We start from the raw sequence: 23766 nt of genomic DNA, 5'->3' as shown, positions 1-23766 counted from the left end.
CAGAGTGAAAGTCCACTTATTAAAAACACACTGCTTTAACGGCAAAACTTCTCATTTAAAGATTACAGTAAGTAATGTGAGACTGTAAAACAGCCTGCTGTCACAGAGATTCATCATCCCGCCGTTTCTTGCTTTTGCTTCAGTTTAAGTTCAGCACTCTGGAAAGGTGTTGATCCGCCTCACAGAGAGCAGCGATCAGGACTGAGCTGGCTTCAGGTCCCTTTCTTCGCGCCGTGTCGATCACGTCTCGTGCTTTTTCTGCTGTTGCTTTTATTCTGACTGACTGCATTTCCCCATCATTTATAACGCCACGCTCAAGGAGTCTATCCAGAAGCTGGTTCAGAACCGGTTCAGTCACTCTGTTAACAAACTCTGTCCGAACTGAGCGCAGCCTCTCTTCTGCCGGGACGCTGTCCTCTGCCGGGACCCTGTCCTCTGCCGGGACCCTGTCCTCTGCCGGGACCCTGTCCTCTGCCGGGACCCTGTCCTCTGCCGGGACCCTGTCCTCTGCCGGGACCCTGTCCTCTGCCGGGACCCTGTCCTCTGCCGGACATTCCTCTGTAGACTTTCCTTCTTTGAACCTGGAAGATAACCAGGCAAGACTTTTGTTTAATAACCAACGATCATTTTAAAACAAGATCTTCAACTAGTTCAACTCAAATTAAATGTCATGTTTTTTAAATCACTTCTTGTGTTCTTCTTTGAGAAAAATATGAAACCAAAAGGGAGAAATTCATATTTTATATTGTTTGGTAACTTTGGTTTCATGATGGCGCCCCTAGTTTTGTGTCCGTCGACATACCTTTAGTTCTCCGTTTACGTGGTCTCCTTCTTAACTAACTTACAAACATGGACACACGTCTTGTCCTGCGCCTCAGCTTGTTGAATGAGCCACCAGACAAACATTCAGCCGGGAAAAGTGCACCGCTAACGTCACTCTGCAGGCTAGACAGCTAATCAGCTGCTCAGCTGAAGAAACTATTAACAGTACATTTAAAAACTTGTTGAAGAGAGGACCGAATGTGTCATTTTAGTCATCTGTAATAACAGCAGGACAGGTGAGTGTCTGTGGTTAGTTCACGTGTCTGTAATAACAGCAGGACAGATGAGTGTCTGTGGTTAGTTCACGTGTCTGTAATAACAGCAGGACAGGTGAAAAGTGACTTTAGAAGAGAGCGTTGGTGAACTTTATGGAAATGGATGAAACCAAGTTATGATGACATAAGTCCCCGTGCTGCCATGTTTGTAGGCCTACATTTTCATGGGAGCTGTAGTTTTTTCTGTGCTCACAAAGTAATCGTTGTTTAACTTTTGTTACAATCACTAAGGCTTCAGTTCCTAATATCCACTGCTGTGGAGCTGATTTGTCTGAGAATATGGAAAGTACTGCTCACGCTGAATGTAAGCACATAACCCCAGGTTGGTTTTGTCCAGTGACAGTTCCAATAAAGTTTATTCAAACAAGATGGCCGCATCCTAAACAATGTTGACAAAAAGAGAGAAAGGCAGCGTAACTTGTGCAATTCTACTTTGACTGGAAAGTAAGAAGAGAACTGTAAAAACACAGGATGGAAGATGCAGACAGTCTGACCCGCCTGTTCTGCAGTGACATTTAGTTTTAAATCACAAAAGTCTCAAGAGGACAGTTATATATTATAGTTGTATATAAAATAATACTCCAGTAATATTAAGACAAACTCACTATCTGCTCAGACTGCAAGACAGCCGACCAACATTTCTGACATCCCAGAAATCCAATTCATCTGGCAGTAAATCACGTTGTGACCCCCAACAAACTGCACATCAAATGACAACCGATCTGGCAGAAATTTGGCAGGTCCGTACAGTGTCTGCCCGGCTTTACAGAAGCTAGTGGATCAGAGGCTAGACAGGAAGTGATGTCAGGACGGCTCTCTATAAAGACGCCGTCACTCTCTGCATCCGGTCCACCTAATGTCGTTTGTGTCACCGGCCTGTTCGTCATGTCTCTCTGAACAGGTATAAGTAATAATAATAATAAATAATAAAACTTTATTTATAGAGCACTTATCAAAACAAAGTACAAAGTGCTTCACAACAAGAAAAATAAAATAACACAGTGAATGACGAAATATAAAGAAATAAAACACATGAAATACAGAAAAGCAATAAAATAAACAGTAAAATAAACAGCCAGTTCAGGTAAAATCAGGATATGCTTTCAGATAAAAATGTGTTTTGAGACGAGATTTAAACGAAGACACTGACTCAGACAGCCTAATTTCTTTGGGCAAGTTGTTCCAGAGCCTCGGGCCTTGATAGCAAAAGCTCTGTCCCCCTTAGTTTTCATCCTGGACTCAGGAACAGACAGGAGACCCCTGCCCGAAGATCTCAAACTACGTGAAGGTTCATAAGGGATTACAAGGTCTAAAATATAATCTGGGGCCAGGCCATGAAGAGCCTTAAAAGTAATCAACAAGATCTTAAAATCAATCCTAAAACCAACAGGGAGCCAGTGTAAAGAGGCTAAAACAGGTGTTATGTGGTCGTACTTCTTGGTCCTGGTTAACAGCCTAGCAGCTGAGTTTTGTACAGTCTGCAGTCGTGCCAGAGTTTTTTGATTAAGACAAGTGAACAGGCTGTTACAATAATCAAGGCATGAGGAGATAAAAGCATGCACAACAGTTTCTGCATCACTAAGATTTAAAATAGATCGTATTTTTGCAATATTTCTGAGGTGATAGAAACATGATTGGACAAACAGGACACCAAGATTTCGTGCAACAGGCTTGATATGTTGTGACAGGTTACCAGTGGATGGCAGTATTTGTTTAGTGATGTGTTGGCACCCAATAACAAGGATTTCAGTTTTATTTGAGTTGAGCTGAAGAAAATTTATCGACATCAATTTTTTATGTCATACAGGAAGTCCTGCAGAGAACTCAGCATACTAAGGTCAGTGGGCTTGACAGGGAGGTACAACTGTGTGTCATCCGCATAACAATGAAAAGAAATACCATGTCTGCGGATTACATCACCCAAGGGAAGCATGTATAAGGAGAACAATATTGGTCCCAGAATTGAACCTTGAGGCACACCATACTTGATATGGGAAAAGGATGACTTGAAGTCATTAATGCTAACACAGAATTTCCTATTGGACAGATAAGATGCGAACCAGTCTAGTGCAGTGCCAGATATGCCCACCCAGTGCCTCAGTCTGTCTAAAAGAATGCCATGATCAATTGTATCAAAGGCAGCACTTATGTCCAACAGCACAAGAATTGAACACATGCCTGCGTCTGCATTCATTAAAAGGTCATTAGTGACTTTGAGAAGGGCTGTCTCAGTGCTGTGGTGTTGACGAAAGCCAGATTGGAACTTTTCAAAGGTATTATTGTTTTCCACAGCAGCAAGGAGCTGCTTAGATACAAGTTTTTCGAGAATCTTCGAAATAAAAGGCAATTTGGATATTGGGCGGTAGTTATCCAGGAGGGTGGGATCAAGCCCAGGTTTTTTTAAGACTGGCTGGACACAAGCTGTTTTAAAGAAATCAGGGACGCAGCCAGTAGACAGCGAGCTGTTAAAAATAATTTGTAAAGGGGCGCAATACAATCCATAACTTCCAATAGAAACCTAGTTGGGATTTTGTCCAGAGGGCTGGAGGATACTCTCATAAGAGACATGATGTCTGCGAGTTCGGGCAGAGTAACAGCAGAAAAATTGCTCAAAGAAGCCCTGAGCGGGTGATCCACATCTAAAAAGGCAGGATTGGGGTGATATCAGATCTTATTAACTCCACCTTTCCAGCAAAGTGCAAAAGAAACTTTTCACAATCAGCATCACACTCAGCAGGGGCACAAGGAGAGGCAGGGTTAACTAACTGATCCACAGTCTTAAACAGGAATCTGGGGTTGTGCTGATGGGCAGAAATAAGTGCAGAGAAATGACATGTTCTTGCATCCTTCACCATCCTGTTATAAAGGCGTAATAACTCTTTCATGGCCACAAAGTGGACCTGGAGACGTGATTTCTTCCATCTGCGTTCTGCTCTTCTGCAATTCTTTTTACAGCTTTGAATACTGTCATTTAACCATGGCTGTTTCTAGTCTTTGAGTTTTGTCTATTTTTAAGAGGAGCTATGAGATCTAAGGTTGAAGAACACTGGTAGTTAAAATAATCAACCAAATTGTTGGTGTTGGAGGAATCGGGAAACACACAGCCAAGAGAATTGAACCGTGTACAGAATTTTAAGGCACTATGCTCATTAAGGACGCGTGTGTACTTAGAGCGGGATAAGACAGTACTGGCAGCCTCTAATTCACAGTTGAAAACAATGCATAGGTGATCAGATACAAACATGTCCCTGGTTTCCACAGATGGGGTTTTCAGGCCCAAAGTAAAGACTAGGTCTAAGGTGTGGCCACGGGAATGAGTTTGGCCAGACACATGTTGTTGTAAGTTGAAAGAGTTAGTGATATTTAAAAAATCAGCAGCAAGGGCATTAGAGGAGTCATCAACGTGAATATTAAAATCACCACAAAGAACAATTCTATCATAATAATAACAAGAATAACAAGAACAAGAAGGAGCCAGCTGGTTTAGGGGGGCGATATATAATAGCAAATATGACTGGGAGGGGGCCACCAAGTTTAAACATGAGCACTTCAAAGGAGCAAAAAGCATTGCAAGCTATGAGGTCACACTTAAAATGCTTCCTATAGACAGTAACAAGGCCCCCACCTCGACCACAGACCCTAGGGCAACTAAAGCAGTCAAAATCAGGAGGGCACAATTCAGCCAGCTGACTGTGATCACCAGGACGTAACCAGGATTCAGTTAAAAATATAAAGTCTAACTCAGTGGAAGAGATAAAGTCATTTAAAATAAACGTTTTGTTAGAGAGGGATCTTACATCCCGAAGAGCCATCTTAAAAAGTCTGTGCTGGTTCAGATTTGATGTTGAGACTGGAGGTCGGGTTCTGGCCCGGATCTTTATTAAGTTATTATTATTGCTGTGTCGGCTGTGTCTGTTTCGCATTAAGGACCTGTCCGAAATTACCACAGGAATGTTGAAGGTGGCACTAGAGGCATCCGGGCTCCAGATAGCAGCACTATGATCAGTCCACAAGGGGGAGGTAGTGACAGCAGAGGGTGCGTGGCAGTTTTTGGTGGGCAGAGAAGAGAAAGAAGAAGAGCGAGGGGAAACAGGTGATGTAAATAGTCAACTACGTGCGGAGGACAGCACAGCGTGCTGCAGGTTAGCCGCCAGCATGCAACTACCTGACTTGTTTGGGACCAAGACCATCTCGTGCAAACAAGGAAGAACGATCCCAGAATAAGTTAAAGTTGTGAATAAAACCAACGTCATGGGTGCTGCAGACAGACTGGAGCCAGGTATGAAGGCTGAGGATCCTGCTAAAACGGCCAATTCCCCGACCCAGTATAGGAATTGGACCCGAAATGAAAGCATGCTTTCCGGTGCTGTTGAGCAGGTCGAAGAGGCGGATGAAGTCTGCTTTCGTCAGCGCCGATTGCTGACGGGCGGTGTCATTGGTGCCGACATGGACTATGATTTTCGTGATAGTTGTCGGGAGTGCAGCCAGAAGTCCGGGGAGCTTTTCGAGGATGTCGGGGGTCGTAGGTCCAGGAAAGCAGCGTGTGACCGCATTAGCGAAGCGGATATTCCTCACTATGGAGTCTCCAACAATCAGCGTAGTTGGGGGGATGAGAGGAGGCAGAGTCGATGATCGTGGAGCCCGCCGAGTTCCATCAGCCGTCCCTGGGATAGCTGTGGCCGGGGACTGCTGCGGCGAGGGGGCGGCGTCCTTCTTAGCAGAGGTGTTCTCTGCTGTCTCAGGATGAATGAGACCCCCAGAGCTTCTCCTGATCACGGCCTCTTTCAGTAACTTGTGGCGAGAGGAGGAGGAAGACTTGGCTGCTGGAAAAAGGGAGCGTCCCTCCAGTGGAGGAAAGTCCTGTGTGTCCAGGATGTCAAACCTGTTGGCCAGCGGGAGGTCCCGATGTGAAGGTGGAGGAGTCGGGCGCTTCGCACCATGTCTGTCCTTACAGGCTACGGTCCAGTGCTCCGGTTGGCGTGGAGTCGAACTCACGGGAGCCTTCTCACCACCCCCGCCGGCGAGTGACCGTGCATCCACTGGGGCTCGGCACGGGGTAGAAATGGCCATGGCTTTGTGCTTCGCACCCATGAGGAGCCACGGGTCATCAGGCTTAGCTGAAGCGGCCTCATGCTCTGGGGCGCTAGTGATGATGGAGCCGAGCCACGGAAGAGTGGGATCATTGTCCAGTGCTGGAGTGGAGCAGTCCGGGGAGTGAGATGGGATGCTCGCATTCCGGCTTGCGCAGCCAGAGGAGCTGAGGACCACAAGGTGTTTTGCCTGGGCCGAGGCGACGGTGGAGAACTCCAGGATGAGCTTGTCTTTTTCTCTGAGCTCAGCTTCCAGACAGGCGATACTTTTCCTCAGCTTTGAGACGGTAAGGTGACAAGATCCACACTCAGCCATCAGGCTATCATTTAGTCCGTGAGAGTGCTTCAGAGCTTAAAGTCCACAGTAAAGTCCATAAAAGTGTTACAAGCTTAAAATCCTTGGTAAAACCGACCGGCTAGCCAAGCCGCCGGGCTAAAAACAAACCTAGCTAAGCTAGCAGCAGTGGAGGCAGTCCGGTAAACCACGTGGAGTTGCAGCCAGCTTAAAATTACTTAAGATCCACACGTCCGATGACTGAAAACTTTTTCCAAGTTAGAACATATAGGTAAAGCAGTGGCCAGGAAAGCAGTGTGGCCTAGAAAACCTGGCTTAAAAACTCGATAAAATATCAATTTATGATGGTTTAAGACGAAGTTTCTAGCGACGCTTCTGCCGGGTACACAAAAACGCCGACACATGCCTAAGTGCATCCTGCAGGAAGCGACAGGGTGAATACTCCCATAGCAGAGAAACCATTCCACATGAACTGAATGACTGAACGAAACTGAAGCCCCTCTATGACCTAAAGTCTTCCTTCTTCCTGGTTTGTTAATGTTTTTCAGTTACATACTGTGATTTAAATGGTTAAGTCACCATTTGTTAAAAAGTGGTCCGAAAATTCCCTCTGCTTTCTTAAATACAACCCCTCAAACGCCCTCAACGTGCCCAGGATGCTGCGTGACAAATGGGAACACAGAAGCTTACAATCCAGGAATTAATGGAGCAATAATGTGTGGATTGCAAATTACATGTAGCCTAAATAAAAAATGATATGTACATTCAGGGACCTTCACATTTCTCCAGCTGATAAAAGCTACACATATGCAGATTCTATTCTGGTCTACCACTGGGATCTGAACTCGGATAGGTGGAGTGCAGGAGGGTGAAGCCTTTACCTGTCAGAGGCACAACACGTCTCCACACTTCTTTCCTCTCTCGGTCCTGAACCGTCAAAGTCACCTCCTCTGGGTTCGTAGTCAGGAAAACTTCAAATGTCGGATAGAAATTTGGTCCGTACTTTGAGCGAAACGGTGCGCTCTGAAAACCAGAAGCATTGTGTCATTTTCAAACCGCCTATAAAAATGTTTATCTGGTACTTTCCTAATTGTGAATCTATTTTCAACATGCAATTTGTATTCATGATAATTCTGTTTAGAACCATTAGAAGTGTAGCAGTGACTTGACTCACTTCAGGCTGTATTATGAAGCCCTCGGGTTCACAGTGGACACTGTAACTTTGACCAATGCCGAGATGACAGTCGGAAGAGATCCTGATGTTCTCAGCAGCTCCTTGTTGGGCAGCAACCTTCAGTAACAGGACATTTTATTTATAGAGTTGATGCTCAGGTAGTGAAGTCAATTTTATTTATAGAGCACATTTAAAAACAACAAATGTTGACCCAAGTGCTTTACAGATAGTTGAGAATTACAGTAAAATAAAAGCACAGACATAATTATGAGGATACAAGTAAATTAACAAAAGTGTAGAATAAATAAATCAGCATTGCACAGAGAACAAATAAATAAGAGTGTGCCCAGTCGTGTCTCCACGATGAGACGGGTCTTAAGAAGAGTTTTAAAGTTATCAATGGAGGGGGAGATCTAATAGTGAGGGACAGAAAATGTCCAATCACGCTTGGATTTTAACTGCGGCGTGGAATGAAGTGATTGGTCAGCAGATCTGAGGGGTCTGGAGGTCCAATAGAAGATGAGGAAGCCTTAAAGTCACTTCTGTCCTTGACTGATATATATGGCCTCTCTTCGTGGTACCAGTAAGGAGTCTCGCTGTTGCATTCTGAACGGGCTGCAGGCGAGATAAGGCTGTCTGACTGATTCCTACAAAGAGACAGTTGCAAAAGTCGAGACGAGAAGAAATAAAAGCATGAACTACGGCCTCCAAACCCTTAACAGATGGGAATGATTTGGATTTTGCGAATGATGAAGATGGAAGAAGCTCGTGCTGACAACAGAGTTGATTTGTTTATCAAATTTTAAACCAGAATCAAAGCCAACACCTAGATTTCTTACGTGGGAATTTAACAGAACTGTTTCTGAGTTGGACACTTCCGGCCTGACGCGCTTTCCGGTCTTGTCTGGGATTGTATTTGACGATCGCCACCAAAGTGTAAGTGTAAGTAATTTATACATGTTTAAGAGTCTCCATGTCAAATTTCATATGTATACACAAACATTTACATGTCTAATTACAATACAAAAGTGACTTTGATGAGAGAAAACAGTAAGAACGCTTAAAGGGACAGTTCACCCCAAAATCAAAAATCCATATTTTGTCTCTTCCCTGTAGTGTAGTGTTCGGCGCTTTGAGCTCCACAAGCCTGCTGCCATACAGGTGAGAGGAAACGTGTGTTTTTGATTTTAGGGTGAACTGTCCCTTTTAGTCGCGCTTGGGAGATGCTGTGTATTTTCACTGTGCTGCTTAAGCCACGCACTCATATGAGTGCATTTCATAACTAGCTGCTTTGTCTACCCAATGAAAATTTAGGATAATGTGTGACATAATCTGTAGTCAAGCTGGAGGGAGGTAGAAAAGTTAGATGTCTGGAAAAAAAAGTTGTCGGGTTAGTAAATACAATCAGCCAGTTGCCCAATCGGGCCAGTGCTCAATAAAGTTAAATATGAAATAAAATTTCATGTAAAATTATTTTTCAGACATTGCTTTGCGACAAATTCCAGGCAGAAGAGGCTCTATGAAGAACAGTCATCATACTGACGGGTCATAGACCCAAGACAAACCAGTATATACTAGTTTTGTGGTAGTTTAGGTGTTATCACTTCCTGTTTTATTTTGGTAGTATTCTTCTTCCCTTGTGTGTCTTGTGTTTTTACTTCCTGTCTGTGTTTTCCCTCCAGTTTTGATTGTTGGCCCTCCCTTGATTGTTTGCACCTGTGTCTCGTTGTCTCACCTCCCCTAGGGTATTTAGTCTGGGTCTTTTCTTTGTTCTGGGTTGGATCATCGTTGTACACATGGTGTTGTTCCTGCCAAGAGTGTTTTCCGTGAGTTTGTATTGGATTCTTTGTTCTCCCGTGGACCTTGTTTGGATTTTGGATTTTGGATTTTGCCTGCTCCCTTGTGTACTGTTTTTCAACCTTGGACTCATGCCCCTGCTTTCACCTCTGCTAGCCGGTAACTTATCTGCCTTTTGTCTGCCGGTACATGCCTGCATACCACCCCACAATAAACACGGAAGTTCCGGCTACTTCACCTTGAGACCGCTTCCTCGTCATCTGCTTTTGGGTCCACTTACCTCCATATAGCACCCCCGTTACGACAGAATGATCCAACCAAACATGGACCCAGCAGGTAAAAACCCAGAGGTAGCACCCTATCACTTAATGCTAGCTAACAGAGAGATTCTGCTAGGCCAGCACGAGCAATTACTCGGACTCTCTGACAGACAACAAACAGGCCATGGTTTCCCAAATCGCACAGCTAACCCAGCAGGTCTCCGACTCACCACCCAGCTCTCAACAGCCGGCACCACCTCGCCTACAGATTCTGGTCACTCTCCACCACTCCCTGTTGCCGCTGGATGGCAGCAGCCACCACTCCCTGTCGCCGCTGGATGGCAGCCGCACCCTGTCCTCGCCTCCGCCGCTGGATAGCAGCAGCAGCCTGCGCTCACCGCCTTTGCCGGACTGCTGCAGCCTCAGGCGCCACCATCACGCCCTACTGGAACACAGCAGACAGCAACCCCGGCCTGGTGGCAACTGCTCTCCGCTCCGGTACTCCCTGCTGGATCGCAGTCTAATATCTTGCCGGCCAGATCGCAGCAGTTCCCTGAACTCTCTGCTGGATCGCAGCCGACTCGTTTCCCGGCTGGATCGCAGCAGCTCCTTACTCCCAGCCCTGAGGTTCCGAAGACGGCGCCATGTCCGGAAGTCCAGTCGCCAGTGCCATGTCCTGCTGCCACGCCGGTTCCAGTCCCTGCTGGGTCGCAGCAGCCCCTTGCTCCAGTCCCTGCTGGGTCGCAGCAGCCCCTTGCTCCAGTCCCTGCTGGGTCGCAGCAGCCCCTTGCTCCAGTCCCTGCTGGGTCGCAGCAGCCCCTTGCTCCAGTCCCTGCTGAGTCGCAGCAGCTCCTTGGTCCGGAGCCATCTCCAGCCGTCCAGCCGCCGGCTCTCTGTCCCGAGGCCCAGCCGCCGGCTCTCTGTCCCGACACCCAGCCGCCGGTTCCAGGTCTAGCCGCCTCGTCGCCGGCTCCCGGTCCTGCCGCCTCGCCTCCCTGCCTTGATGTCCTGCCGGCTCTATGTCCAGCCATCCAGCCGCCGGCTCCCTGTCCCGAGGCCCAGCTCCAGATCCAGCTGCCTCGCCACCCTGCCTTGATGTCCCGCCGGCTCCAGGTCCAGCCGCCTCTGCGCCCTGCCTTGATGTCCTGCTGTCGCCGGCTCCTCGCTCTGACTTCTCGTTGCCAGTCCCCGGCCCCGCTGTACTGCCATTGGTCCCTGAGCGGATGGGCCGGCCTCCAGAAGGGTTGTGTCTTCGCCGCCGGCCTCCCAAAGGGTTCAGCGTCTGCCGCCGGCCTCCAGTGACTCTCAGTGTTCGTCGCCGGCTTCCAGAAGGGTTCCGTCTTTGTCGCCGGCCTCCAGAAGGGCTCAGTGTTCGCTATCAGCCTCCTGTGACTCTCAGTGTTCGCCGCCGGCCTCCTGTGACTCTCAGTGTTCGCCGCCGGTCTTCTATCTGGTCTTCGGATGGTGTCAGTCTCCATCACGGACCTCGGGAGATCAGCTCCGAGGTTCCCAGCTCCGCACCTGTCCAGCCCCCGGGCCGTCCGCCCAAGGTCCCCAGCTCCGCACCTGACCAGCCCCCGGGCCGTCTGCCCCAAGTGTCCCACCTGGCCCTTACTTCACCTTGAGACCGCTTCCTCGTCATCTGATTTGGGTCCACTTACCTCCATACAGCACCCCTTACGACAAGTTTTTCACAAAAGAAGTGTGGTGTAATATTCCAGATGCAGGTTGCATGAATAACAGAAGACGAGATTTGAATTATTTGACTTGATTGCGTGTGGTGTGAAATTTCAGGGACTGTGGCAAAAACTAAGGACCAATCAGAATAAGACTGGCAAATGAAAAAACTTACAAATTTAAAAAAAAAGAAATGCGGCCAAAGACGCTGGGAGGGAGTTTTTATTTATTCAATTAATTAATTTTTCCTTTCACGAGCTTACTATACACGTAGGCTACATCTTGTCAATGTTGTGTATGAGATTGTCTTTTAGATTTAATTACAATATAAACCGAAAGATGTTGATTGGACACCATGCTGACAAATGTTCCTGTTTCCGTCGGAGAAAGACGATGGCGTCCCGAAGCTTGCCGGTGTATTTCCCCTCCCCCTTAATTAAGAGACTCTCCACAGCAGCGAGTGTGACTCCGTCACGGAGTGTGAGGGTGTAGGGGCTGGATTGGAACTGGGCCTCTGTGTACATGTGTTGAAGGTCAGTAGAGACTCTTATGATCGGAAATATTAGTTATACAGATTAAGACGATGTAGTCCCTCATTCGTCCAGGAGTGCTCCATCGTAGAAAAGGTTTCAGTCGTAGTCATCTGGACACTGTTTTCAGAATCAAGACGTTTGGCTCCTAGGTACTTAACAGTGATGAGGAGGTGCAGCCAGAAAACAATAGGCCTGATTACTGATGACTGGGCCATCATGGAAACAATTAGGTCAGTTTCAGGTGAAACTAGCTAATCAACAGATACTCAGGTAGACTCCTTCCTGAGGGCGGGGCTTAAGCAACACAGAGTAGCTTAAATTTCTCAGACCATTTTCACAATTGAGAGACTTCTGGATGGGAGCCAAGCGTCTTGATTCTCAAAACTGTGTCCAGATGACTACGACTGAAACCTTTTCTACGACAGTTATACAGATTAACTTCCAATATAATACATTGCTAATTATACATCAGGTTAACCAAAACTGAATGTTTCTGGCACTCTGGATGAAAAGATAGAGAACAGAGAGAGAGAGAGAGAGAGACGAAGGAGCGACTAGAAAAGAGACAGGAGAGAGAGGCGGTAGGTAAGGTGTGGGTGTGTGTGAGAGAGAGACAGAATGTTTTATTTCCTTTACAGGAGCATCAAGATGTTAAAAGAAAATGTGACTATAGAAATTGTAATGTTGCTTTAGTTTAAGGTAAAATATATTTGTGTCTATGCATGTGGTAAACAGATGAAATGTGCCTTTAAACCTAATTTTGAATTTATTTCTCACAGTGAAATTTTTTTTATATGCAATTGCAGATGCCTAAAATGACATGACAGCATGAGGAGGAGCAAAGTGTGGCTGACCTGAATCATGTTTGTGGAAACAGCTGGGGCTTAAAACACGAGTTTAGGCTGACGGTAAACACACATGACAGAGAGCTTTACCTCATGCAGAGGGATGTTGTCCTGCAGCAGAAATACATCGAGGATTTGATGCCTAATGTTTGGAGGTCGGAGGAACAGCAGAACTTGGCCATTTATTGGCAGTGAAATGTTCAGAAACCTTTGAATGTAGTCCCAGACGAGGCCAAAGGCAGAGAGGTGAGGGACCTTCACAACCACATGAGTGTCTGTAATCTCCAGCGGCTCCAAAATGCTCATCCCATCATCAGTGATGTGGATGACAGACAGCAGACCATCAACAAGCAACGCTGTGAAAGCAAAGAGCTAATTAGAGTTCATCTCTACCTAATTCATTTCTGACCCCTTGACTTCAGAGTTCAAATTAATCTATTGTCATTAACTCTGGAGCATCCCAAGGACGTGCCAGTTTGCCTCTGTTCTTTATTTGAATGTATTATTATTTTCCTGCCCCACATGTGAACTGTCTGAAAGTACACATTAATACAAATCTAAAATTTGATTTGATTAATCAGTCCAGAAGACCCAGAGTCGACTCGCATTCTGTCAGTGGAATCAATGCACTTTTGTTTTTGGCTGCGTCATTGTACACAGAGCAATGCAGGAGCAACAGCATGGCAGGCTGTACATTTACAAACCGAGTCTCAAAATGACCACAAACCATCAAACTGTGTGCGATGGAAGCGGAGAAGGGTGATAGAAACGGAGGGCAGCGTGCCTCCGGTCTGGCTGCTCCGGCGCTCTGCTCTGGTGATGACTGTCAGTGAAGTCGGCTAAACCACTTCTGAACCAGACGGTGGTACAACCTCCTCTGCTGCCGTCCACTGTTACTGACTCTGCGGCTGTGAGCAGTGCGGCAGGAGAGACGCGTCATGGTGCGCTGGGATTTTATAACTGAACTATGAGCAGGACGCACACTTTTACTTTCTGTGTGGAAATCTGATGTCGAAGTAAGGCTTTAAAAACATGAGACATGTAGGCTGATAGAGGAGTTCAGCCGTGAATTTATTTAACGGTTTCATTTGTTTATTCATTTACACGTTGTTTTTAATGCTGAAGGTGAAATTGTAAAAAATCAGGCTATAAGAACTTGATTTAAACAGAAATGTTACATGTGTGCTGCCTGTCATTATTCCGACAAATCCGTATGGTAGCTCCACATTATATGTTGGCAGTTCAAATCTTGCATCATATGCAGCTGTCTTTCACTGATTTGTTGCATTTGATTATGTTAATGTGGTCGAAATCATCACTGAAACTCAAGCCAATGGATTTTCTGATTGCAAGATAGTCTATATAGGAAAAAAGGAACGAATAGTTGAATCTTCGCATTGAACAGCCAAATCCGATTCGACTGACAAACGTCTGAGTCAGGTACAGCCCTAATTCATTGTTTAACATTGAAGACAGTAATGTCTTTACCATCCTTTGTTTCGCAGTGTGGCAGGTGGAGCTGACAGACAGCATCATCCTCCGAACACTTGATATCGAACAGCATCCCTGCAGCCATCTTGCCAGCTGATTGGAGGAGGCTCTCATCCCATTGGACAGTCCTGTACAGCAGCTCCGCCTCCTGAGCCATAACAAACACCAGTCCAGTCAAAGTACACTGGAACACACCTGGACCAGGACACCTGAACCTGTAGGACACAGAAGGGCCATATTAATATAACAAGCATTTATTGGCCTGTGTGTGTGCAGCAAGTGGTCATTATTCCGATTCACAGATACTTATGAACTAATCAATACCTAATGATTCATTAATACAGTATCTCCCAGTATCTTAATACTGTTCTCCAGTAACTCATCATTATCTACTATATCATATACCATATCAGAGTTATTCAGGAACTACTCAGTAGTAGTCTGCATCGCACACATCACTTCAAGATCAGAAAAGGGCCTCAACACGTGAAACGATTTCACTGATTATCATGACAGACGACACTCCACAACCGCTCAGCTTTGTCATCCATGTTTTCTCTTTGTCCATTCTTTAGGACACATTACCGTGACCCTCAGCAGCTCTGGACATAAAGTGTTTTCTACCAACCTTTCGTTCATTTAAACAGTACATCAAACTTGTAAGAAGCATCAGCTAAGTGGTCGCCAGTCCACTCCTGTCCTCCCCTCAGTTGACGGGCGAATGCACATTGGCCAGGGACGGTACCGTCCAGACTCACACAAATATCAAACAGAGATGCTGTAATAAGATTTTGTGTCTTCTCTTAAGATCCCTGGCTAACAGTCTTTAGCTTAGCATCTTACTGTTTTGTTTATTCCCTGAATAGTGTTACCTTCATGGAAAAAGTGCGAGAGCAGGTGGTGGCCTGCACAGAACCGGGCCAAATATACAAGAAAATGAGTCGTGTGGACTCGGTCGAGACCAAAGAACAACTGATTTTCTATGTAAAGGGGCAATATGTAAGAACTGAGACTACTCTCCATGCTTATGTAGTTAGCTCAGTTAGCCGTGCAGCTAACTTAGCGCTTGTATTAGCTGACTGAGCACCAGAACCAGAGTCGGGCAAGCAGGCAACAGAACTGGCATCAGCAGCCTCCGAGACCGACGGAGGCCAGTTTGGACAGTGAATACAGCACCGAGATGATTTACAGCGGCTCCGACCAGGACTCTGACTCAGGGTCAGACTAAAACACAGCGGGTTCAGGCGGGGACAGGAGAGGCGTCAGGCAGGAGAGGAGCGAGAGGAAGGTCGGGCATCAGAGAGGCAGAGACAGCGTGTAGACAGAATATTTTTCACATCTAACGTGAATTAAGGATTTATTTTCGACTTATTTCAGAGTTGGTGATTGTTGGAACAGTTTAAAGACTTAACCAAGACGGTTTTGGTGAGTTTTATTTTGTTTCTGTCGAGTTTGAATTAAGTGTGTTTTACGATGAGTTAACAAGGCAATTAAGCTGGTTTTAGTTCGGTGAAAGAGAGAAACGTGAATTCAGAAGGTTGTATTTTTCTGTTTGATATGTAAAAATATTTCCTTTCTTGATATTTTGTGAGTTTATTTTGTTTATTTCTTAGACTAGTAAAGCTAAGAGAGCTTGTGTGATATAGCAAACTCGCACACATGTCCCAGCTGGAACTACCTGAGCTATTCTATCGGAATATCGCCTCTCGAGGCACAAGTGGTATTACAGCACAGGACAGGCCAGAACGAGCCCGAGGCTAGCAGGTTAGCATTCTAATGTCAGTAGATATCTCTGCAACACAATACAGAGACTTCTTTGACATAACGTCATAACTGTTACTTCTTCATATTCTGTTGATAAGGTTAGCTAATTTTTTGAATGTTTTAAACTAAAATTCTGGCCAAATCTTACAATATTGCCCTTTAAAGAAGTAAATCCAGTGGGTCAATATCATCTCAAAATGTAAGACCCATCACTTAAAAATAAGACTTTTAAATCAATCAATCATTTATTAATGATGGTAGGTAGGCTCAATTCAATGGTGTCAGTAACATCAAACAAATATCAACAACAGACAATATTCACAAGCTGGTTGAAACCCAGCTATTGTAATTGAACTTTCCTATTGGCTGATCTGGAGGGAGGTGACGTCTATGGTGGCAGCTTTTGTCACCAACCAGCCCCTCCCCGCCCCCTCCTATAAAAGCAATGTCTCCCTTCTCTGCAGACTGTGGAGAGGAGTATTAGTGAAGAGCAGATTGACTGAATTGCATGAACTGAATATAGTGATTGGGTAGTTAGCTTGTACTGTTAGCATAGATTATTTTTGTGTAAACTTTACAGTTAGTTGTGTGTTTATAGTTTGTAGTAGGTTAGTTAGCAATTTTAGACAGTTGTTAGGTTGTTAGATTTTTGCACTTTTAGTAGTTGGAGGTTAGCTTTAGCTCATAGTTCAACTTTGTGTGGTTAGATAGTTGTTTGATTTAGCATTAGTTAGTTAGTTTTAGTATTTGTTAGCTACTGGCCAGAATGGGTCGGCACTGTTGCTTTCCCGGGTGCAAAAACACCTCCGGACTGCACAGCTGGGGGGGAATGGGCGTGTCTTAGCCCCTCTCGCGTTCTAGAGGGAATTTTTGAATTTCCAAGGTAGAGGCACATCAGCCAAACTCTGGGGTTTAGCTACTCTTTAAAGACATTTTATGATAATTACATTTGCGCTGGTCATCAGGCTTGTGTGACTAAAATAGGGAAACCCTGATCAAGCCACTTATTGTGATGTACATTATACCATTAATTGATCCCTGAAGGATTCAGGCCTCGTGGCTGTAAACTGACAGAAAGGGCTAAAAATGTGTGTGTTCGTGTTATAACCGTTGCATTCGCACAAAACAGGCTTGAAAAAATGTGAACGCAACTTCCCACGGACAAGTTGAGATAAAAACAATCTTGATGATTGGGAGAATGTGCACATCTGTACAGAAACTCTGACCCATGCGTACAATTTTGGAGACTGGGAGAATGGCGACACATATGGTGAAGTAGTGAATTAAGTCCAGATTTTATAATGATCCTTTTCACACATTTAATTTAACTTCATATCATACAATTAATGATATAGTCAAAATGTCCTAAACATTCAGGCCAGTGGTGTCATATTTTGTTTATGTTTGTAGTAAACCACTAATTATTCCATTAGCAGTTCTCTATTTTAAAAGATCCAGGCCAACCAGAATCTGTGATTTATTATTGAACCATTATTGAACTATTGAGCACCAGGCGCTGGCTCATCACCACATTCCCAAACCCTCAGAGCTTAGAGAAGTCGGTTGTGGAGGATCACAGCGCTGCTGAAGTGCAGAGCATGATGCCAGGACGCGTCAGGTGGAAGCTTCTGGAAAGTCTGGCTCACTTTACCCTGAACATCCTGATGCCTTTTCATCTTAACCGCATTAACTGATTAAATTATCAAATTTTAATGGCCTTGATGGTTTTTAAGTTCAACTGGCACTTTAACTTATAGGCCTGGGTGTTGTTATTATTTCTGTTAGTGCATATAAGAAATATGCCTTTCAAGCTGACGGTCAATGGCCTTGATGGTTTTATTGAAAATCTTTAGTTCGCAGGTGGGAATCTATGTTCAAAGTTAAAAAGATGATATTAAACAATAGTATTTGAATTTAAATACACTTCTGTGATGTTGATTCTATTTTATATTAAAAAGCGATCAATCGGAATTAATCACAGCAAATTGTGCGATTAATTAGTACATTTTTTTAATCAATTGACAGCACTACATTTTATATGATTACCTGTATGAAGATCCAGTTGTCTGTTCAGGTGAGAAGGATAATGGAGCCTGGAATTAAGAGAGGCACAGAGTCAGTTATTTTAATGTAAATGCCAACTTGTCTTAATGTTTGATAAAGTGATGAAATATTATACCCACACTGTCAATATTCAACCCAAGCACATTGTGTGGATCAGAGAAAAAATGGCATCAATGTAGTGGAAGTGGAAGGTGTGTTAGAAGAGGCTACACAGAGGTCCAATTTTACTAAGAAAATATAATGTTTTCAGTGGTGAAATAGTAATTTGTGGACTTCACACTGTACAACTGCTCCTTTCTTACCTTTTTGTCACCGGGCAGGGTTTTTTTTACATCCAGTTTGACATCGGAGTCATCTAATGGAGAGAAGAAGTGAAAGAGAAAGAACAATAATGAAAACTTGAATAGGATGATAAAAATTAATAGCCAAAATTATTTTTATTTTCCCAACAGATGTGACTTGACAGCTCTGACAACAAATTTACCAAAAAATATTTGTTGTACAATGAGCACACGCTCCTCAGATCAGATTTTAATGTACAATAGCTTGATGAATGGGGGTCATTGTTTCAATACTCACATTTTTTGTGTTTGTCAGCTGTGATCAACTTGCTGTTGATCCTGTAGGGATGAAGACAATGCCAAAACTTATAGATCAAATTTAAAACAATTGTTCGTTCTTTGAGTTAGCCGGCTTCAAAGTCCTGACACAACCCAATTGATTGAATGCTTTGCATCGCATCATATCTTCACCGCAAAGACTACAACTGACTGCCGACACTCATGTTCTGTGCCTGCATTAGAGGAAATAACTAGGCATTAGTCTTGAACCAAAAAACATCACAGGAAAATAAAACAACCTCTTTCACTCTACTTTAAATTTCCATATGTCTGATAAAAAGTTGCACCTGACTGTAAAATATAGCTTTGCATTGACAGCTTGCATTTTATTGTTTGTGGAAGAATGAAAAAATGCAGAGAAGAAAAGAAACATAAGATGGAAAAATAGGAGGAAGTTGCACTCAATGGGTAAAATCTCTGATTTGTTGTGCTAAGCTAGTCAACTCCTGGGCAGTGATACAGTTCTCGCCCAACACCGCAAAAACTCTAGGCTTGAGTCCCACTAGAGGTACCACTGTACGTTTGGCTGTGAGGGTTCTCATCATTGTTGCTGCACAAGAAACTACTACTGGTGGGTACACAGTGGAAGATTTACGCATTAACGTCCCTGTGTTTAGTACAATACTGCTGAAAAAGCATGGACCACCTCCAACTGTCTACTGACCTCAGAGTCTCCAGTCTGCAGTGTGGACTCTCCACAAGATCAGACAGCAGCTTCACTCCAGAATCCTGCAGCTCGTTGTCACTCAGTTCCAGCTCTCTCAGATGGGAGGGGTTGGACTTCAGAGCTGAGGCCAGAGAAGCACAGCTGATCTCTGACAAACTGCAGCGACTCAATCTGAATAAAGAATAAATGATGTAACTTTAGAAGACAATGTTCCTGCTTGAAATCATTCAGTGTTTAATAATCTGCTCAGAGCTGAAGAAGGTTGAGAAAGTAGAAGTTTAGAAAATGGAAACTCCAAACACCTGAACCCAACAGGCTGCAGGTTCAAACTGTAAAATACAGAAAGTGAAAAAGAGCTCTCATTAATATTAATGACATCGTGCTGCTGCTTCAATAAAGACGTAGTGACTTCACCTCTTAACCTCTGCCAGCTCCACCAGTGGCTCCATCTATACAAACTCATGTTGTGCAGCCAAACAAATAAAAACCCACAGAAACTGATTTAAGATTCGACTCAAGATCCCAAAGTTTCCAAAGATGCCAAATATGTCAGAAATGTGAACAAAAGACATGTACAATATTTCTTTTAGGAATAGTGGAGTCATAAAATCAAAGTTTCTTCAGTTTAAACTCTTCAGTCGGTATTATCATATAGCTTCATATGTGTTATTGTCTGATAGTTGAAATTATTTATTTATTTATTGTATTTATGTATTTTTATTATCATTTATTTAAAAACCTGATGTGAACTATAAGATGAAAATCAAGTGTTTAAGAGGTTCAGAGTGAATTATCCAGTGGAGATTTTTCTTGTTAGATTCAGGTTTTAAATGTGTAGCTCAACATTGCTCTGCCACAGTCAATGGACTAAACCACTGAAGAAGAAAACAGACTTCAGCATTAAGATACTCAGTGTGGATCAGTCTAATATCAGCCTTATGTCTGAAGTTTAGTGTCACCACAACTTTCACATCATATTAATCTCAGCACAGAAGTAGAAAATGGTGTCTGACCCCAGAGTCTCCAGTCTGCAGTGTGGACTCTCCAGTCCAGCAGACAGCAGCTTCACTCCTGAATCCTGCAGCTTGTTGAGACTCAGGTCCAGCTCTCTCAGATGGGAGGGGTTGGACTTCAGAGCTGAGGCCAGAGAAGCACAGCTGATCTCTGACAACCTGCAGCCCCTCAATCTGAAAAAAGAATAAAAGATGGAGATAAAAATCAATTTATAATCCGATCAGATGTGTTCAGGTTTGAAATGTGTAGCTCAACATCACTCTGTCCTAATCAATGAGCTTCTCCCTAAAATGAGTAGAGTGACTTTGTTATTGTGTTATTGTGGATCATCTTCATGTCAGCCTTCTGCAGACATCATCCAAATGTCAGCAGTGGTGATGAGAATAGTCTAAATCTGTGGTTTGAAATGAGAACATCAGAAGTGCAGGGACAGATGGTTTGTAAAGTTTTGTTTTTACTTATAGTATTATTTATTTATTTGTTTATTATTTCATACAGTCTTATTTATTTCACATTGGCCGTTTTGGAACTCCACAGAAAACATCTTAGTATTTTTCATAAAATGACACAATTGTTATGAATTAGAAATAGGAAGAAAATGAAAGTAGCAAAAGTAACAACATGTCTGAAAACCATTCCAGACTTGACTGAGATCAGCAGCATGTTATTGATCTGTGTTGACATGAATAGTTGTATGAATGTTGTGGCATCTCCATCAACACACAGCTGACTGACTGTGAGCTTCATCCTCATTCATCTTTATAACTGGATCAAAGGAGCACTGAGCAAAGTGAGAGGCATGTTCTCTTCATCTTAAATGTAACCTAGTACCTTCCCGTACAAATATCGTGTATTATTTATGTTCCAGTTTACTGGTGGAGTCGGAACACAAGGTGACATCACTTTCTGACAGGAAGCATCGTTACATGTTGAAGTGTCGTTGGTGACGGATCAGACACGATGCTTCAAACACCTTTCTCTGTCTCTGTGCTCCTGTATGTGAGTTTTAGAGTGTGTTTGTGTCTGTATGTGAGAGAGGGGCTTTATGTATAAATGTAGACGTTCCTGTAAAATACTGTGTTCTGAAGGTTATGTATAAAAAGACATTATTCCTGAAAATGTGTTGATCTTTTATTTTATTTATATATAGATGTGTCTCACATGTAACAAAATGCAAATCTTGATTTAATTTCGCAGCACATTGAAGGAGCCAAACTGTCCAGACTGACAAACTTTTAAAAATATCTGTTGTGATTTGAGCTCAGACAAACCCAGAAAACGAGAGAACTGAAGGAAATTTAAAACTTCTGTCATGGATTCAAATTTGGCAGATATACACTGAACAAGGGCAAAATACATGAACTGACCTCAGAGTCTCCAGTCTGCAGTGTGGACTCTCCAGTCCAGCAGACAGCAAATTCACTCCTGAATCCTGCAGCTCGTTGGAACTCAGGTCCAGCTCTCTCAGATGGGAGGGGTTGGACTTCAGAGCTGAGGCCACGACTTCACAGTGAGTCTCTGAGAGTCGACAGCCAGAAAGTCTGTCATGATGGAGAATATAAAACTTAAGTATAATAAAATCTGACACTTTACTGATCACAAGGTTTGTGGTTTGAAACTTGAGCTCCTCCTGTCCACATGTCAAAGTGTCCTTGAGTAACATCAGAAAGCCCAAATTGCAGCTTTAGACAAAAGTGTCAAATGACTGCAATGTAAACGTCATATTTTGATGAACAGTGTTTGTGTTTGTTAAACTTTATTTTAACGCGATGTTCAATGAGCTGTAAAGTCACTGTAGGTTTTAAAGCCACCCCCCTTGTTAACCTGCTCAGAAGCTGCTCTGTGCTTTGTATTTGTGCCACAAATTGAGTGTTTATTTGACAATATAATGTAATAATTATTTCAGTGTTTAGTAAATGCCCCTAAAAAAGTTCAAGGGGCGAAACAGAACTGCCTACCTAAACAAGGAAGCCCTCCTCTTCATCTTTAATGAATCTTATTAGGTCACCCCATCTGCTTTTCATCATCACATTAAATTCATTTAATAATAACAACTTTATTTATTTAGCACTTACAAAGTACAAAACAAGAGCAAGCCAAAGTTAAAGTAACATTAAAAGACACAAAAACATAGTCGACAAATGAACATAGACAGAATCAATAAAAACATGTCAAAAGAATAAAGCAACAGAAAGATGACATCACATTTTCTTTAAGAGTAACTATACCCCCAAACCTCATTTTAATGCAAAGGATTTGAATTATTTATATTATGTTATAAATATGCATAGGTGATGTATATGGTGGCAGCTTTTGTTTTTAGGGGTAACAGTTTCTTCTCAAGTGGAGTTCACCTGGCTGAAGTAAAGACTACAACAATATAATTTCTCCTCTGAGCTTGGTGACGGTAAAAATCCCTCCACTGAACTGAACCTGCTGAGCTCTCCTTCACTGGCAGAATGAACCTGGAGGCCGTCCCAGCAGCTGACTGTGTAATGAGCTGCTGTCTGAGGAAATCAGCTGCTAAATACACAAAGACTGGCTGCTAACTCAATGAAAACCACAGTGGAAATGTGTGCTGCTATTTTCTCTGCATATCTTGCCTTTAGCGTCACTGATGTGAAATGGTGCAGAAAGGAAACACGTTGTCCGACAGTTTGTTTTTGCAAACTGATATCATTTCTCACATTAAGGTGACCAGATGGAAAAGGTGAGAAAATGGGACAAGCTTTAAAAAACGCTCTCTATCAGTGAACATTACTAAAGCAGCTTTGGAATAAACCAGTTTACAGACCAGTCCATTCAAATCCTACCAGAGAGAGGTAGACAGAGAGAGAGCTTCCTCACTGTTTGTAAATCTAACTCATTTCTAACGTAGCAAAACACACGAAAAGACATTCATCGTTGGAACTAAACAATTTGTTTGCAAGTTGCAGCTTTTGTTTAATGAGGATGGAGAGGGGGATGCTCTGTTTGTTCTGCAACAGGGAGGATGGCCTCCCCTCACATCCTCTCAAATCAAACTATAGTTATAGATACTGTCTCAACTGTGAAAATAGACAGAACAGTCCTTCATATGAAATAGCTCAGAAACTGCAGAGAAGAATTATAATAGCAATAACTGCATGAACGCTTTCATGAAAAAACTTGAACTTCAAGTGATGCTAGTTCCAGCTGATCAGATATCACATGTCTGTGTGTCTGTGTATGGAAAGAACAATAAACAGACATGAAAGATAGAAGATGAACTTGATAGTTATAAACACAAAAATGATTTTGTAGACATTTGTAGTTTAACACATGTAGAATTATTCATCAACAGGTTCATTACTAGTTTAGGAAACTTATAGTGTGGAAGTTTTATATTGTGCATGTGTG

General features: G+C 43.4%; 2 protein-coding genes across 10 annotated transcripts in view; one reads left to right on the top strand and one right to left on the bottom strand.

Moving 5' to 3' along the window:
* Positions 1-23766, top strand: part of LOC122866462 (protein NLRC3-like) — an 876731-nt gene that overhangs the window by 249639 nt on the left and 603326 nt on the right. The gene's annotated exons all lie outside the window — the stretch shown is intronic.
* The window catches only part of LOC122866454 (protein NLRC3-like), a 58195-nt gene that overhangs the window by 8798 nt on the left and 25631 nt on the right, over positions 1-23766 (bottom strand). For 3 of the 5 annotated variants that reach the window (XM_044176132.1, XM_044176134.1, XM_044176135.1), the window contains 9 exons: positions 21756-21929; positions 19372-19545; positions 18667-18707; positions 18390-18442; positions 18070-18116; positions 14257-14474; positions 12859-13124; positions 7657-7773; positions 7364-7505 (listed from right to left, as the gene is read on the bottom strand). In XM_044176132.1, the coding sequence (XP_044032067.1) occupies positions 7364-7505; positions 7657-7773; positions 12859-13124; positions 14257-14474; positions 18070-18116; positions 18390-18442; positions 18667-18707; positions 19372-19545; positions 21756-21929 (1232 nt within the window). Of the gene's footprint in view, positions 1-1015; positions 1039-7363; positions 7506-7656; positions 7774-12858; positions 13125-14256; positions 14475-18069; positions 18117-18389; positions 18443-18666; positions 18708-19371; positions 19546-21755; positions 21930-22424; positions 23590-23766 lie in introns of those variants that run through there. The other 2 variants (XM_044176133.1, XM_044176140.1) reach the window with 2 other exon arrangements.

Source organism: Siniperca chuatsi, linkage group LG19, assembly GCF_020085105.1.
Source record: "Siniperca chuatsi isolate FFG_IHB_CAS linkage group LG19, ASM2008510v1, whole genome shotgun sequence".
NCBI classification, from domain to species: Eukaryota; Metazoa; Chordata; class Actinopteri; order Centrarchiformes; family Sinipercidae; genus Siniperca; species Siniperca chuatsi.
The sequence above is the reverse complement of the archived record's forward strand: the minus strand, read 5'-3'. Positions and strand labels throughout refer to the sequence as shown.